This window comes from Cavia porcellus, unplaced genomic scaffold (assembly GCF_034190915.1).
Source record: "Cavia porcellus strain 051 isolate PalLab524CR breed Dunkin Hartley unplaced genomic scaffold, mCavPor4.1 scaffold_40, whole genome shotgun sequence".
In the NCBI taxonomy this organism is placed as follows: domain Eukaryota; kingdom Metazoa; phylum Chordata; class Mammalia; order Rodentia; family Caviidae; genus Cavia; species Cavia porcellus.
Window position 1 is genome coordinate 7,430,320 of NW_026947523.1, and position 15,394 is coordinate 7,445,713.

General features: G+C 38.1%; 1 protein-coding gene across 3 annotated transcripts in view; it reads right to left on the bottom strand.

Moving 5' to 3' along the window:
- LOC100734820 (histone acetyltransferase p300) overlaps positions 1 to 15,394 on the bottom strand; it is a 74,426-nt gene that overhangs the window by 31,323 nt on the left and 27,709 nt on the right. For all 3 annotated transcript variants that reach the window (XM_063243760.1, XM_063243759.1, XM_003470516.4), the window contains exons 3-10: positions 15,194 to 15,370; positions 13,290 to 13,551; positions 12,357 to 12,470; positions 10,793 to 11,038; positions 4,809 to 4,902; positions 4,086 to 4,223; positions 1,062 to 1,179; positions 143 to 317 (exon numbers count right to left, since the gene is read on the bottom strand). In XM_063243760.1, coding sequence (XP_063099830.1) covers positions 143 to 317; positions 1,062 to 1,179; positions 4,086 to 4,223; positions 4,809 to 4,902; positions 10,793 to 11,038; positions 12,357 to 12,470; positions 13,290 to 13,551; positions 15,194 to 15,370 — 1,324 coding nt within the window. The remainder of the gene's footprint in view (positions 1 to 142; positions 318 to 1,061; positions 1,180 to 4,085; positions 4,224 to 4,808; positions 4,903 to 10,792; positions 11,039 to 12,356; positions 12,471 to 13,289; positions 13,552 to 15,193; positions 15,371 to 15,394) is intronic.

The window sequence follows — 15,394 nt, forward strand, 5'->3', positions numbered from 1 at the left end:
TTCCTGTAATGAGATCATATAAACATGTATTCCCAAAAACAAACAAACAAAACAACACGAAAAGAAAATCCCTCAAACGGCCACAAAAGTTATACAAATGGCTTCAGCGGGAAACCATGCCTCCTATCACAAAAACACTTACTAGAAGCCATTGCTGATTGTGGCTGTCCCATGTTAGGCCCTGGATTCATAGAAACTGGTACCATGCCTGCAGCATTTGGCAGCATGTTCTGTTTTTGGAGTCTGGTCCTTCGTTTTTCTTCTAGTTCTTTCTGGATCTTATAGATCTTCTCAGCTAGAAGGTGGTAGTATTCCGCCTTTTTGAATTTTTGAAGTAAGAGATAAGGCAAAAGGAAGAACTTTCATTGATTGACAGAAAAAAAATAAATATTACCTTCATTTAAAAACAGGTAGAAAATAAAGGAGGGGGTATAGCCTCTTTTGTCATTCTAAAACTAAACTCATGTTTAGCATGATCACATGATTAGCAGTTATATAACTTATACAATAAAGTACAATCTCTAAAAGGAGGTTTACAAAACACACAGTAGCACTTATAGGACACAGAAACAGTATCTTGCATTTCTAGTAGTGGCAATTTAGAAAGAAACTTCAACTGACATAGCTAAAATACTACTTGGTATAAAAATATTAAGGATGCTGGGGACTTAGCTCAATGGCACAAGTGCCTGCCTATAGCAAGTGTGAGGTCGTGAGTTTGATCCCCAGTACCCACCCCCTCAAAATCAAGTAGCTGATTCACCATATTCTAGAAAAAATACTACACAGCTCAGAACTGGTAACAGCCAATTTTAAAGTGGACAGAAGAACAATCTAGATAATATACTACACAATGTACTTTATCAAGAGAAAAAGTGCAAGATTCTTGATGATTATACAAGTTACTTTGTTACCTTGCCTGCAGTAAAAAAAGACAAAATAGCTAATGGGCGTCCTCAAAAGCACAGCATTTGCTGCCATGTTGCAGAAGGCAAGTAAATTAAATAACCAGAACAGGTCTACTTTCGACTATCAACAAAAAAGAAAAACCAGATGCTCACTCTATTATTTGCAGATTCATACATGTCCCCTTCCACTTTGCGGGCATAGGCAACAAGGTTTTCCATCCGTCTGTCTTTTAAAGCAGCAGGATCCGGAGTAGGAAATATGGCTTGAACGCTGGAAAAAGAATATTCCACTATAGTAGTAATGTTGGCTTTTCATTCGTATCATATCAAGATATACACTAAGTGTTTTTCTACTTAGGACTTCTCCATTTTTACACACTTAACAGTATAAAAAAGAACTATTTATATATAAAAATGACATACACTGAAATGAAATTCTTTTTATAACAAGACACGGGATTTTCCTGATTACAATGTGAGAAATATTTCCATAAAAATATTCGATGAGTCTCTTTATCTTACACAGAGAGCAAAACACTACACAGTACTATTTCCACAGAGGAAACTTGGCCTCTCTCATAGATTTAAAAGGAAATCAACCAGGCAAGGTGACACATGCCTGTAATCCCAGCACTTGGGAGTATAAGGCAGGAAGATCGCTACCAGCCTGAGTTTGAGGCCAGCCAGGGCTACACAGTGCATCCAAGGTGAGTGTGAACTACATTAACAAGATCCTGTCTCAAAAAAAAAAAAAAAAAAAAAAAAAAAAAGCCTTTAGATTCTTTTACTAAATTTATTCAGCTTATTAAACTAGTAACTACCACACAGTTTTAAAAGACAAACTTGAGATGAAGGGAACAGAAATTTTGGCTGGTTTCCAAGATTCCAACACTAGCAATTCCCTACAAAATGTCTAGCAACGCTATTTTTCTAAAACTGAAAATGTGATTTTTAGCTACTTGTGGTAGTATACACCTACATTTCCCAGCACTGAGGAGGCTGACGCAGGAGAAACACAAAGATACAGACATCAGCCTGGGCTACGCAGTCAACAGGACAATGATGACAGTCTAATTCAAAACAATCAAGTGGCTGGAGGAAAGGGTTTAAACAAGATCTCACTGTATAATTCAGGCTGGCCTTAAACTTGTGGCAATCCTACCTTAACCTCCCAAGTGCTGAGATTATAGGCATACACCACCACGCCTGGCAAAAGGTGATTTATTTTGTTAAAGACACTTATAATCTCAAGTTCAGCTATATAGTACCAGAAGGAACCAGACTAAAAAGAGCTAAGACAAAACTAGAGTAGGGAGAAAATTTCCTGGCATACAAAAATCTTTTGGTGTTAAATCAATGATTGATCCCAAGTAATCTATGTTTTCTATCTTTTAAATAAAAGGTTTTAAACAATTCATCCAAAATAATAGTGTGGGTATTTTTATTTCACTGAACAATTTTTTTTTTTCCATTAAAAGTGCTAACATTTCAGATTTTCTAAGTGAAGCTCAGAAACATGTTAATATAAAAACAAACTAAAGCCCCGTGTGGGGCTCATGCCTATAATCCCAGCACTCGGGAGGCTGAGGCAGGTGGATCATTTTGAGTTCCGAGACGAGGCTAGGCTATAAAGTGAGCTCAAGGCCAGCCTAAACTGCATAGTGAAAGCCTGTCTCAAAAAGAAAAAAAAAATAATAATAATAAATTAAAACAATATAATCTGGGCTGGGCATGGTGGCATACTCCTGTAATCCCAGCACTTGGGAGGCTGAGGCAGGAGGGTCACTGCAAGTCTGAGACTAGCCTGGACTACCAAGTGAGCCCAAGAACAATTTGAACTGCGTAATGAGACCCTGTTTCAAAGACAAAAACATAAGCTGCTGGTGATATAGCTCTGTGGCACAGTGCCTGCCTGACAAGTACAAAGTCATGAGTTCGATTCCCAGTACAAAAAAAAAAAAAATTATAAGCTAAGTCTCATCATGGTTCTTAAAATGTAAGGAAAAATATAAATGGAGCCAGAGGTAGTGGTCCACATCTATAATCTAACACTCTGGGAGGCCAAGATAGGTGAATGAAAAGTTGAAGCCCAGCCTAGGCAATTTAGTAAGACCATGTCTCAAAAAATAAAAATTTAAAAAGGAGAGTTCAATGTAAACCACCTGCGTAAATCCCCAGTACCAAGTAAGGACAGAAAAAAGGAGATCCTGCTATTAGGTGCAAGTGAAAGGAAAAAAAACTACTTTCTCTTAAGAAAGAAAAAACAAAATAAAACACAGTTGTATGTTGTACAAAGTGCAAACTCTAATCAGCAGGAGGAAAGCTCTGCCTTTATGATCAGGCACACGACATTTTATCATGCCATATACCTGCCTTACCTCCATCCCTGTAGATGGAGATTATAAATAGCAACAAACAAACAATGCAGAAAGTTTTTCATAAACTATTTTGAGTACAGTTGGAGGACCAGAGGACCACAGACTCAATTTGTCAACATAATAAACTACCAAAAATAACAGAAAATATTATCCTCCTACCAAATTTTAAACAGCTGAGGTCATTTCTTATGAAATGTAGATTATGTAAGACAAAGATACAAAATGAACAATTTAAAATTTATTAATTTAGGGGCTGGGGATTTAGCTCAGCGGCCTAAGTACCTGCCTTGCAAGCAGGTGGTCCTGAGTTCGATCCCTGGTACCGATAAAAATGAAAAAGACAAAAATAAAATAAAATAAAATGTATCAATTTTTGGCAACAGGCAGAATAGTTCGTGTGATGTCAAAGCTGGAAGATTCTCACAAATGATGGAAGAAAGGTTAAGAAGCAAGAAGCAGAGATGCAGCAGCAAAAGTAACACTAAGACCAGAGTTATCAACATCCTACAGTTACACAACAGGACAATCAGTAACAGTCCTTTGGTGGTTAAATGTCTAGCCCATGACATTTTCATGGTTGTTGGTGTCGTGGTTCTGGGGATTTGATATAAAGCCTTTGGGGTAAGCTGCAACCAAAGTCCTTTTTAAAGACAGGGACTCACTAAACTGTTCAGTTGCCCAGGCTCCTCTGGGTTCAAACTTCTAATCCTCCTTCCTCCCAGGTAGAGATTATAGCTGTGTGCCACCATACGCAAGTACGACAACTCTTCCCAATAGATACGCCCACACTCTTACTTACAGTTTGTGAACAAGATGATTTCGAAGATCCTGAGTAATATCTTCATGCCACTGTTTCCTAATTCCAGTACTGGATGGCTGAGCTGCTGTTGGCATAGGGCCCAGGGAGGCAACACTGGCATTTTCACTCATCATTGGGCTTTAAGAACACAACAAAAACCCAAACAAAATGCAAAACAAATGAACAAACAAAACAAAAGGCAAAACAGTTTTAGTAAAGGGTAATACAAAGACCTCGTTAACTACTGCTGACAGCTACTAATGCCATGGGTCCAATACTCTATAGGAATCCTATCTGTATGAGAGAGAGAGAGAGAGAGTGTGTGTGCGCACACGCACATGCGTGCACGCATCCGTGTGGCAACACTATTTATACCTGTGAGAAAAAGAGTTACATTTGATAAGGAGATGACAGAAATTTGTTTGAAAACCTAAACTGTGTTATCAGACTAAGATGTCACCTGGGTGTAACTATACCTGAGGGAACTCCCTGAAAAATGAGGTTTAAGATAAAGGAAAAAACTGTCATATAACCATCATCTAGAAACTTCATACTATATTTGGAAAAGTGCCCAGGCTCCTCTGGGTTCAAACTTCTAATCCTCCTGCCTCCCAGGTAGAGATTACAGCTGTGTGCCACCATTTTCTTCATTCATAAAGGTTATCTTCAAATCAAGAAAACTAAGAACTCAAATGACTGGGCACAAACCAAGACAAAACTTACTTTTGAGAATTTATGGCTGAATGCAACATCGAGTCAGAAAGAAGATTCGGTGCTTGAACCCCTACACCTCCGTTTACTCCCATGGGACTAGCACCTAAACCAAAACGAAGCAAAATAGCAAAAGACAAAAATAAATTAAGCCATACAATAAGCATCATAAAATTAATATAAATGACTATGTAATGATTAGCAACGTAATTAACAACACATAAAAGCCAATATATAAGGCATCCTTACAAACCAATGAGGAAAAAAATGAATAATCCAATACTAGACAGGAACAGGCAATTCACAGAAAGTGAAATACAATAGCTTTTTAAAAATGCAAAGTGTTAAATATACCCAAAAATAAATCGAAACAATGTACTTTTTTTTTTACTTATTTATTTGATCTTTTTGACAGGGTCTCCCTATGCAGTTGAGGTTGGCTTTGAGCATGTTGGTCTCCAACTTGCAATGATCCTCCTACCTCAGCCTCCCAAGTGCTAGGATTACAGGCATGTGCCACCATGCCCAGCAACAATGTATTTTTAATGTGTGAAATTTTCAGAACTTTTTTTTTTTTTTTGGTACTGGGGATTAAACTCATGACTGCTCACTTGCAAGGCAGGCACTTGTACCACTGAGCTAAATCTCCAACCCCTGGAACTGTTAATTAAAAGTTAATTATTTTAAAACCATGTATTAACAAGAGTGTGAGGAAAGAAACAATCTAAATGCAGATGTGTACACTGAGAAACTTGGGAAGGCTAGTTGGCAAATACCACCAGATAAAAATCCTTGGAAATGTCTTTTGACTTTTCTACTTCTGACAATCTGTATTACAATTATATATGTATTAAAAAACAAAACAAGGGGCTGGGGATTTAGCTCAGTGGCATAAGCGCCTGCCTTGCAAGCACGCAGTCAGGAGTTTGATCCCTGGTACAGATAAAAAAAAGAATTATGAGCAAAGCTGGTAAGGCAGCAAACTGTTTATAGATATATGCTTTCATTAGCACAAAAAATTTGCATAACAATGTACCAAAAAAATACAGGAACTCTTCCCCCCTCAGAAGAGGGGCTTACACAGTGTCTGGGTTAAAGGAAAACACGCTTTATTGATTTATCTTTAACATGGCCTGGATAAGTTCTGTGCATATACTTTTCTCGATGAACACTTTTGGGAATAATTCATTTCAGAACAGCAAACAACAATATTCATGTAGACCAGGCTTTCATGTAAAAATCATTTTGATGTACAGTTCTGGTACGTCAAGTTAAACCTCAAGTTATCTTAGGTAAAAAACAAAAACTTCCCACTAACATGAAAATAAAATTGGTAAGAGCAATAAGCAACATTTAACAGAAAAACTATGGCCTTCTTTCACTGTGCTCCCTAATACGCAGAACCTTCCTTCTGATATTAATCAGGCTATCTAAAAAGTATCTGCTGGCTGCCTGGGGATATGGCTCAGTGGTAGTGTTATTGCGTTACATGCAAAAGGCCCTGGGTTCAATTCCCAGTACCACCGGAAAAAAAAAAAAAAAGAAAAAATTTTTCTTCTCTGAATCAAAAGCAACAAGGGCCAGGGTTAAAACTTAGTGGCATGGTACCTGCTTTGCAAGTGCAAGGTCCCAAGTTCAGTTCCTGGTATCATCAAAAATCACTGAAAAACCCAACAACAAAAACAACACATACACACAGGTTAAAAAAAAAAAAAAAAAAGAGGTGGCCAGGAATATAGTTCAGTGGCAGACGCATTAGGGTACAAAAAACAGAACAAAACAAAGAACACCCATAAGACAATATAAATGAAAAGTAGTTGCTAGCGTTTTTGAAATAGAACTATTTGTCTACAACTCTGTCACTGCAGACAATCCATGTAGAGCTAATGTCTTTGTAGAAAACATATACAACATGGATTTGTTTTAGTGATGACACATACAAAGCAGCTTACAGCCTTCTGACGGCACATGTACACACAGCATAACATTCTCTCCATATTCTCCAGGATCATTTAACACTGACTTCAAGGAACAGCTCAATCATAAGGCAAGCTCCAGAGTCCCCTTTCCATCACAATGTTGTATGCTTTCATCTAAGTATACACAGACTAAGCAAATACCATGCCACATTTGCTTATAAACATGTTTTCAGGGGGCTAAGGACACAGCTCAAGGGCACAGAGCCTGCCTGACAAGTGTGTGTGTGGTCGTGAGTTCAACTGCTGGTCTTCATCATACCCCAAAAAGTTTTCAGTAACTTTATACAAAAACTACTAAATAGGGGCTGGGGATTTAGCTCAGCGGCATAAGCGCCTGTCTTGCAAGCAGGCATTCATGAGTTCGATCCCTGGTACCAATAAAAACGAAAAAGAAAAAAAAAAAAAAAAAACTCAAGAACTAGTCAGCAGCTTCGGAGAAATAGCCATGGTGGAAGTTAGGCAACTGACCAAGAAAGCAATTCGACTGCCCTCTTGCTAAGTGCCCCTGGCGTGGGCCAGGAGGAGAGCCAGTCAGTGTCTCCCGTGAGGCTACCAGCGCATGGGCTGAGAATAAAACATCCCAACCCCCCCACCACCACCACCACATGAGCGACTGGGGCAAAGGTCTGAGTATCTCTTGGGAGGATGACTGTATGCCATACAGCATATATGGGGGATTTCCTTTTATCTTCTGTTTGAAGGCAAATGTTACTTTCACTGTTTTGTTTTGTTCTATTCAATATTCTCTTTCGATTGGTTTTATAATGTTCTGTTTTTGGTTTGATTTCACTATACCTAATTGACTGGACAACTATTGTGAAAATAACAATATACTATGGTACCTATTACTGTTATCCCAGTATCCTGCTATTAAGTTCTGTACCAATTTTACTGCATTGTCTTGATTGGCTTTGTTCTGTTTTGTTTTTTTACTTTTACTACCTTCAAAATAAAACTTAAGAATAACTAAAAGACTGAGAAGATGGTCCAAATATCAACACTGAGTTCTCTAGTAAAAAGTTAATTTTATAGTTATTACCTGTATTTCAAAAATCCCAGGTTCCAGAGGGATGCACTCTTCCCTTTTCTGGTACAGAGTTTCTATAGCCTAACATATATTAATAGGAAACCTGGAGCACTATCTACCTAAATTTGGTTATACAACCAGACAAGAGATGTTTCAACACAGGCTCATGACCCTTTACTATTTGTTTACAGCACACAGCTGAATTAATGCTGTTCATCATCTATCACCTGTTCTACTATCCTGGTTCATGCAGGCACCTAAAATTTGTATCAAACACGTTCCAGCACTACAGCCAGTTGTGCCACAGTAGAAGTTACATCTGTTGCCACAAACTGGAGCTGAAAATGTATTTTACCCATGGCAATATTTGTTATTTGCCCAGGATGTATCTGCCTTTATCCTACCCAGTACTAAAATTCCTTCAGATAAAGACAGCATGGTATATTATTTTTTTAAAAATCTAACACTTAGGCTTTGGGTTTAGCTCAATCCCCAGCACCACCAAAAAAAAAAAAAAAAAAACCTAAGTCTTTGAAACAATCATAACAAACCTTTCTAAGAGTACAAAACAACCGAAAAATCAAGATTTTAACAATAAATGCTCCAGAATTTAAGAGGGAGGTGAAGAGACAAAGAAAAGATACATGCTTCTTCCCTAAAAAAGGTAAACATCAACTGACTTGTGGTAGAAATAGAAAAATTCAAATGTAGACTTTTTAATAAATATCACAGGTTTGCCCACTGATTGGATCATTTAGTTTTAAGGGTTTTTAAAGTTTCTTTATAGAGTGTATTCAGGTATCGGCCCTCTATCAGAATAATTGGGGGAAAAAAAACCCACAAACCTTCCCCCATTCTGAAGGCTGTTTCTTTACTCTGCTGATTGCTTCCTTTATACTATGCACAAGTTTTTAAATTTAATATAAACCACTTGTTGGTTCTTGGTACTATTTTTTAGTCCTCAAGTGTTTTCCCTATTCATCCTCCAGCAGTTTCAGTATTTCAGTATATCTAGGTCTCTGATCCATTTTTATTTGACTTTAGTAAAGGATGGGAGATGTGTTTTCATTATTCTGCTCAGGCATAATCTGCTTTCCCACCACCCTTTGTAAAAGGGGCTATCCTTTCTCCATATACTTTTAGAACCATTGTCAAAAATCAGCTGAAAATGAGTTGTCTTCCACTGCATCCCATTATTTCATATTCTATTTTTGCCTCTCCTAGGAATTTCCCCTAGAGTTCAAGACATCATACTTGAGGAATACACACACATCATGTTTATAGCAGCGCAATTCACAACTGCTATAAAAGCAGCCTATGCTGCCCTCAAACTCAGGGAGCTTCTCCTGTTTTAGCCTCCAAAATGCTGGGATTACAAGCATGAGCCATTAAATGCCCAGCATAAATGCATTTTAAAGGGGGTTGAAATAAAAGGAAAAATACTCCATTAATAGGCCTTTACAGATCTGGGTTATGTCTAATAAACAAACAAACAAAAAAGGATGTTAAAAGTAAAAGCAGAGGGGGCTGGGGATTTAGCTCAGCGGCATAAGTGCCTGCCTTGCAAGCAGGCAGTCGTGAGTTCGATCCCTGATACCCATAAAAATGAAAAAGACAAAAAAGAAAATGAAAAAAAAAAAGTAAAAGTAGAATCACCCAATTTCCAAAACCAGACATCTAGGTATGATATATAACACAATAAAAGAAATGAGGTAATTTAAAGGTTTTGGCTTGCAATGGTAACTATTAACTATGAAGATACTATTAAATGAAGAACTAAAAACAGGCTTGATCCATCCTTAATCAAGAGGATGCAGTTCAAAGTAAAGAGCTGGGTTCAATCCCCAGTCCCTCTCCCCAAAAGGATCTATGAAACTCAGAGTACAGAGAATCAGAAGCTCCTTCACAGTGTAGAATTCAAATTACAGAAGTAAAAATCAATACTGTCTTGTTAGTAAGTAGACAGGAGAAGGAAGAAAATACCCAATTTGAGAAGAAAAAAAATGGACTGCGAATGCATCAGAGAAGAGCAGGAAGGAAAACAAAAGTAAAATAATGCATGTGTGTGTGTGTGTGTGTGTGTGTGTGTGTGTGTGCACATGCGTGCACGCAAGAGAGTAAGACAATAGCAATCTGCTTGCCTGGCATGTATGAGATTGTGGATCATTCCATCCCCAGTACAAAAAAAAAAGTGAAGAGCACCACAAAAAAAAAAAAAAAAAAAAAAAAAAAGAAAGTTAAAACCTAAGGCTTCCTGCAAAGCACAACAGAAAGGTAGAAACAGAACTCCCAGGGAAATGTGTGCAGAGTTGATTCCACCTCAGACTGCTCTCTGGCCACAAAGGACATCATCACAAACAATCCCAGAACAAAACCTAAAGCAGAGACTTCACAGTGTTGAACATCAACCTAAACAAAATGGCTTTGATGTTTAACTGCTTGACAGCAAAAGGGTTACTCACAGGGCAAAGCTCTTTGTATCACAGGCAGTACAGGAAGTACATCCCAAATCAGAACATTAGAAACTAGCAAAGGCACCCTAAGCCTTCTGCCAGTTACATGGCCTCTTAGAGTGACAGCAAACACATTTATTTCTACACATTTCAAGCCAACAATTTCCTGCTAAACAGTTTAAACTGGAGGAAAAAAAAAAAAACCCTGGGAATCTTAATTTCCATTTATAAAAGATCGTATTATGATCACTAAAGGAGTACAGGAGGATATGGAATACAAAAGATGTTCACAGTATTAATGTTATGGAATATATGAGACGTCATTTCTAGATATTTAAAGTTACATATGCAAAAAAAGGATGAAAGGATATAAACTCATATACTAGTGGCCACTATCTCTGATAATATGGATAAAAGTACTACAATTTAATAATCATGTATTAAATATATAAACAAAAATGAGAACAATTAGTTACATCTACAGAAATTTATTCACAAAATTAACATCTCCTCGGCATTGAGAAGACCCACACTTACTCATGCTGTTCATGGGCCTGATGCCTTGGGGCGACTGCCCAGACTGCTGATTCTGCTGGTTCTTCGCCTGCACCTGGGATTGTGGTGGCATCTGGTTTCCTGAATAGGGCAGTCCGAGAGCCGCATAGGCTCTTTCTATTGAGCTGGGATCAATTTGACTAACAGTGCTGAGGCTAGGGGTAGACTGTTGACCCACCCCTAGAGAGCTGGGGTTTCCAAGCCCAACGGGTGCACCAGTCAAAATTGCTAGAGGAAAAAAAAAAAAAAAAAGGCATGGTATTACAATATTAGACTTGCCAACAAAAAGACTAAGATGTCTCAATGAATTTCGAAAACCAGAATTATCTTTCTGTTTTTTTATCAGTACCAGGGATCGAACTCACGACTGCGGGCATGCAAAGTAGGAGCTTATGCGGCTGAGCTAAATCCCCAGCCCCCAAGAATTATCTTTTAAATGAGTATGAAACATCTCAATAAATGTATCTTGCATTATTCCCTTGAAACAACTGGTGCATGCTTTCAATGTGATATTGCATGCCTAGCACACAGGAGGCTGAGTGAATTACACAGTAAGATCCCATCCCAAAAACCAAACAAAATTTTACATGTAGGGAAGACTGAAGTTGAAGGAGTTATCAGCCTGAAAGATTTTGATCTTGAATACCACAGCTTTTCCACAGGTTCCATAAATGCCCCCCCATCCCAGTAGACACACCTTACAGTCAGCCAAACACTGACACCAGGCAGCATCTTTTCTGCCAATGTGACAGGAGAAAAATGATATCTATATATCAGTACATAATACAATTTTTGATGTGTTTCCTCTAGTGAATAATTTCCTATTCCTAATTGTCTACCAAGTACTTTATAATTTATTTAGGGAATTTCATTTTCACACGCTTTATTTCCAAAATTGTATTCCACCATAAATGCTTCATCTTTTGCGGTTAGAAATGTAGTAGCTGCACTTTCATATGCATCATTATTTATGACTGGCCTTTTCATGGTGAAAAGCTCTTGTTCAACCTAAGATTTTAAAAATAATCAATTTTTGTTTCTATATAAATAATTTCAAATCATTCAACTACTTCAATCACAGGTATTAAGTGTAATCAATGAACACGAGCAGTCCTGATCTTATCAAGCAGAGTTCAATTCTATGCACTGGGTATGAATGGAAAGCAGAAAAAGAGAAACTATTTTTTCAACAAAGTATGATAGTACCAGGTAGGCACAAGAACCTCATAAACAGAAAGTACTCGAAAACCTTATCAAATGGCACTGATGAGATTCTCAGAATACTTTCAGCATCTTTAGGTACAGCAATTATATATACTCCTGAAATCCTAGCATTCTAGAAGGCCGAGTTAGGAGGATGGTAAATTTGAGGATACATGAGCAACTTGGTGAGACTCTGTTTTACACTGGAAAAAAAAATTTTTTTTTAAAGGGCTGGGATGTAGCTCTCACTACGAAGGTCCTGGCTTCAATGTCTAATATTGTGGCAAAAAGACTCCCACAAAAAAACTGGGGGCACAAATCTGCAAAAGATTTTATCACTTACACTGCTGATTTCTCTTATCTCCAGCATTTTTGAGGGGGAGACACACGGGACAATCATGCCTTGTACAGTTCTTCCAGTGTGAAATGATTTGTCGAGAAGATGCACAGTGTGCCACTAGAAACAAAGTTTGAGAATAACAGCTAATTTATTATTTAACAAGTATTACAAATATAATAACTCATTTTATCTTTATAATACTATAGGATTCCTCTTATTCAGTTTTTAAAATTGAAAAAAACAGGCAAAAATGATTTAGTGACTTCTACAAAGCCCAACTACCCAAAAACTGGTTTCAAACTCAGGCAGCCGAGCTCTAGTCTCCCTTCCACATGCTCTACAATTTAAGTACACATGATATACATGCTTATAAAAATGTTAAGACTCTATCAAGTCCTATATTAGATGAAACTATGTAAAACTGTGTTAAGCCTGGTGACTAACAAACCTTCAGTAATATTTAAAAGATGGTCTACTGAACCAAATCAACATCAAGGAGCATCACCACCCAAATGGGAGACCCTACCATATCCTTGCTCACTTACAAAACGATACTGAGCTGGGGATTTAGCTCAGCGCCATAAGCGCCTGCCTTTCAAGCACTAGGAAGTGAATTCGATCTCCAATTCCAAAAACAAAAACAAAATCCGATACTGAACTTTTAACATTTCCTAATGTAGAATAGGACACTATCAGCAAAGGATTCTCAAAACAGTTGTTTAAAACTGCTTTGTTCATATTAGCAAGAACTAGATGCAGCCAAGATGTCATTTGTATACATTCAAAGTGGCATTTTTTAACTCTTTAGTGGGGTATAAATGATATTTGAAAATACTACACAAAGGTAATATATGTATTTCAAGTGAGTTTAGATATACGTCCACGTCCAGTACTAAGCAGAGCCATCCCTTCACGGCACAAGCCCACTCCACTCACCTTGGCAGGATTTGCCTGACTGGCAGTGCGTCATGTGGTTCAGGACATTCTTCATGGTGCGGCAGTGGGGAAGGTTGCACTGCCTCACCTCCCCGTTAGCCTGTTCCCGGCGCTGGCACTTGTGAGCGTGCAAAAGGAGAACGAGCTGCTGCTGGATGAGCTTGCGCTTCTCTGGATCAGCCGTGTGTGCTCCAGAACCCATCCCCTGGGTGACCGGAGTCACCAGGCCTGGTTGCTGGACCTGTGGGGCAGGTTGTTGGCCCTAATGGATGTAATAATAAAAGTATATTTAATAAGTGCCAAGGTGTGCTATCTCTTAGGGATCTGAATATTTTCTTTTTTAATTTTTTTGTCTTTTTCCTTTTTATTGGTACCGGGATCGAACTCACGACTGCCTGCTTGCAAGGCAGGTGCTTATGCCGCTGAGCTAATTCAATTAAAACCTTCTATATGTCAGATTCCATTTTTGTTGGGGCGTTAAAATACTAACAAATCATTGCTCCATCAGGAAACTCAATTTAGTAAGAGAATAAATGATGACATTACAAAGACAATGAAAGAATGTCTGACTAGACAACTGAATCAAACAGAAGGAATGTGTATACTCCAAAGAGAGGAGCAGGAGCGATGAGCTGTGGTTGACTCAACAGGTGGATAAAAAATATTAACAATCTCTCAAAGTTTTTCCATTAAGCATTTCTGAAGCCAAACATTCCATGTTTCACTCATCTTTGCATCTCTAATATTTAGCAGACTGTCTGAAATACAGGAAAACAGTGAACACAAAAAACTTACTGCATAGCAAGACCCTATTCTCAATAAATAAATAAATAAATAAAATTTTAGAAAGAAATTAAATTGCTGTAAGAAAATTTCTTAAAATGCAAATGTGGAGTATCAGGCAAACTTACAAACAAGATTATTAGCCTGGCATAGTGATATAAACTTGAAATCTCAGCTACTTAGCTGAGATAGAGGCGAAGAACCTTAAGTTTGAAGTCAGTCTGGGCAACATAAAGAAACTGTTACAAAATAAAATTTTAGAAGGCCTGGAGTAAAAGCAAAATAAAATAAAGTAAAATACAATAAAAGGCCTGAAGTACAACCCCATGAGAATGCCTGCCTAGCATATGAAAAGCCCTAGATTCAATCCTTAGCCCTACAAACAAAATTGTTTATTTCCCAAACAAAAAATTTTAAGGGGCCGGAGGTTTTAGCTCAGCAGCGTAAATGCCTGCTTGGCAAATGCAAGGTCCTGAGTTCATCCTCTGCACCAAAAGCAAACACAACAAAAAAGCTAACCAAACCAAACAAACAATTTTAACCTGTATGTTTATGTGTGGTACTGGGGACTGGGGAGCTTTACTGCTTAGCTACATTTCCCACCTTTTTTGCTTGTTTGTCAGAAGCAAAATGTTACACTAAATTGCCCAGGCTGGCTTTAAACTTTTTGACCCTGGTACTTAAGATCTTTATGTGCAGGGGTTACTGGAAAATTACTCTGGTGTTATAGATCCAGTCCTTGAAAGCTGAGATCTCTTCCCAAAAGGAGAAAGGCTCCACATCTGTGTTCTTTTTTGTTTTGTTTCTGAATTGGGACTCAAACTCATGACCTTGTGCTTGCAAGGCAGGTGCTGTGATCCCTGTGCTTTATAAAGTTTACCACCTAAAGTGCTGACTTGTTTTTGTGGGGTCAGCCTCAACTGACAACCACCATGGGTACCAACAAATCATATGAAATGGAAAGATAGCCCAAGCCTTCTCCCTCACAGGATTCACCCATTAAACAGGCTCCTGTAATATACACAGACCCCAGAAGGTACAGAAGGCATCAAAGCTTAACATAATTCTTTTGTTAAAATGCTAAGCTCATTAAGAGAAGTTTACGACTGGTAAGTACTCACCATGCTGGGCATTCCCCCACCAGGAACTGCCTTTTTGTCCATTGGAAATGGAGATAAATTATTTGGTAAAACAGTCTTTGCCTGAATCTGGAGACCAAGGCCACTGGCTCCAATCTGCTGTCCAGAATTCTGAGTATAAGGTGAGCCGTAAGGATTGGGGTTATTCATTATTCCCATCTAAGAGGAAGAAAAACAAATCAC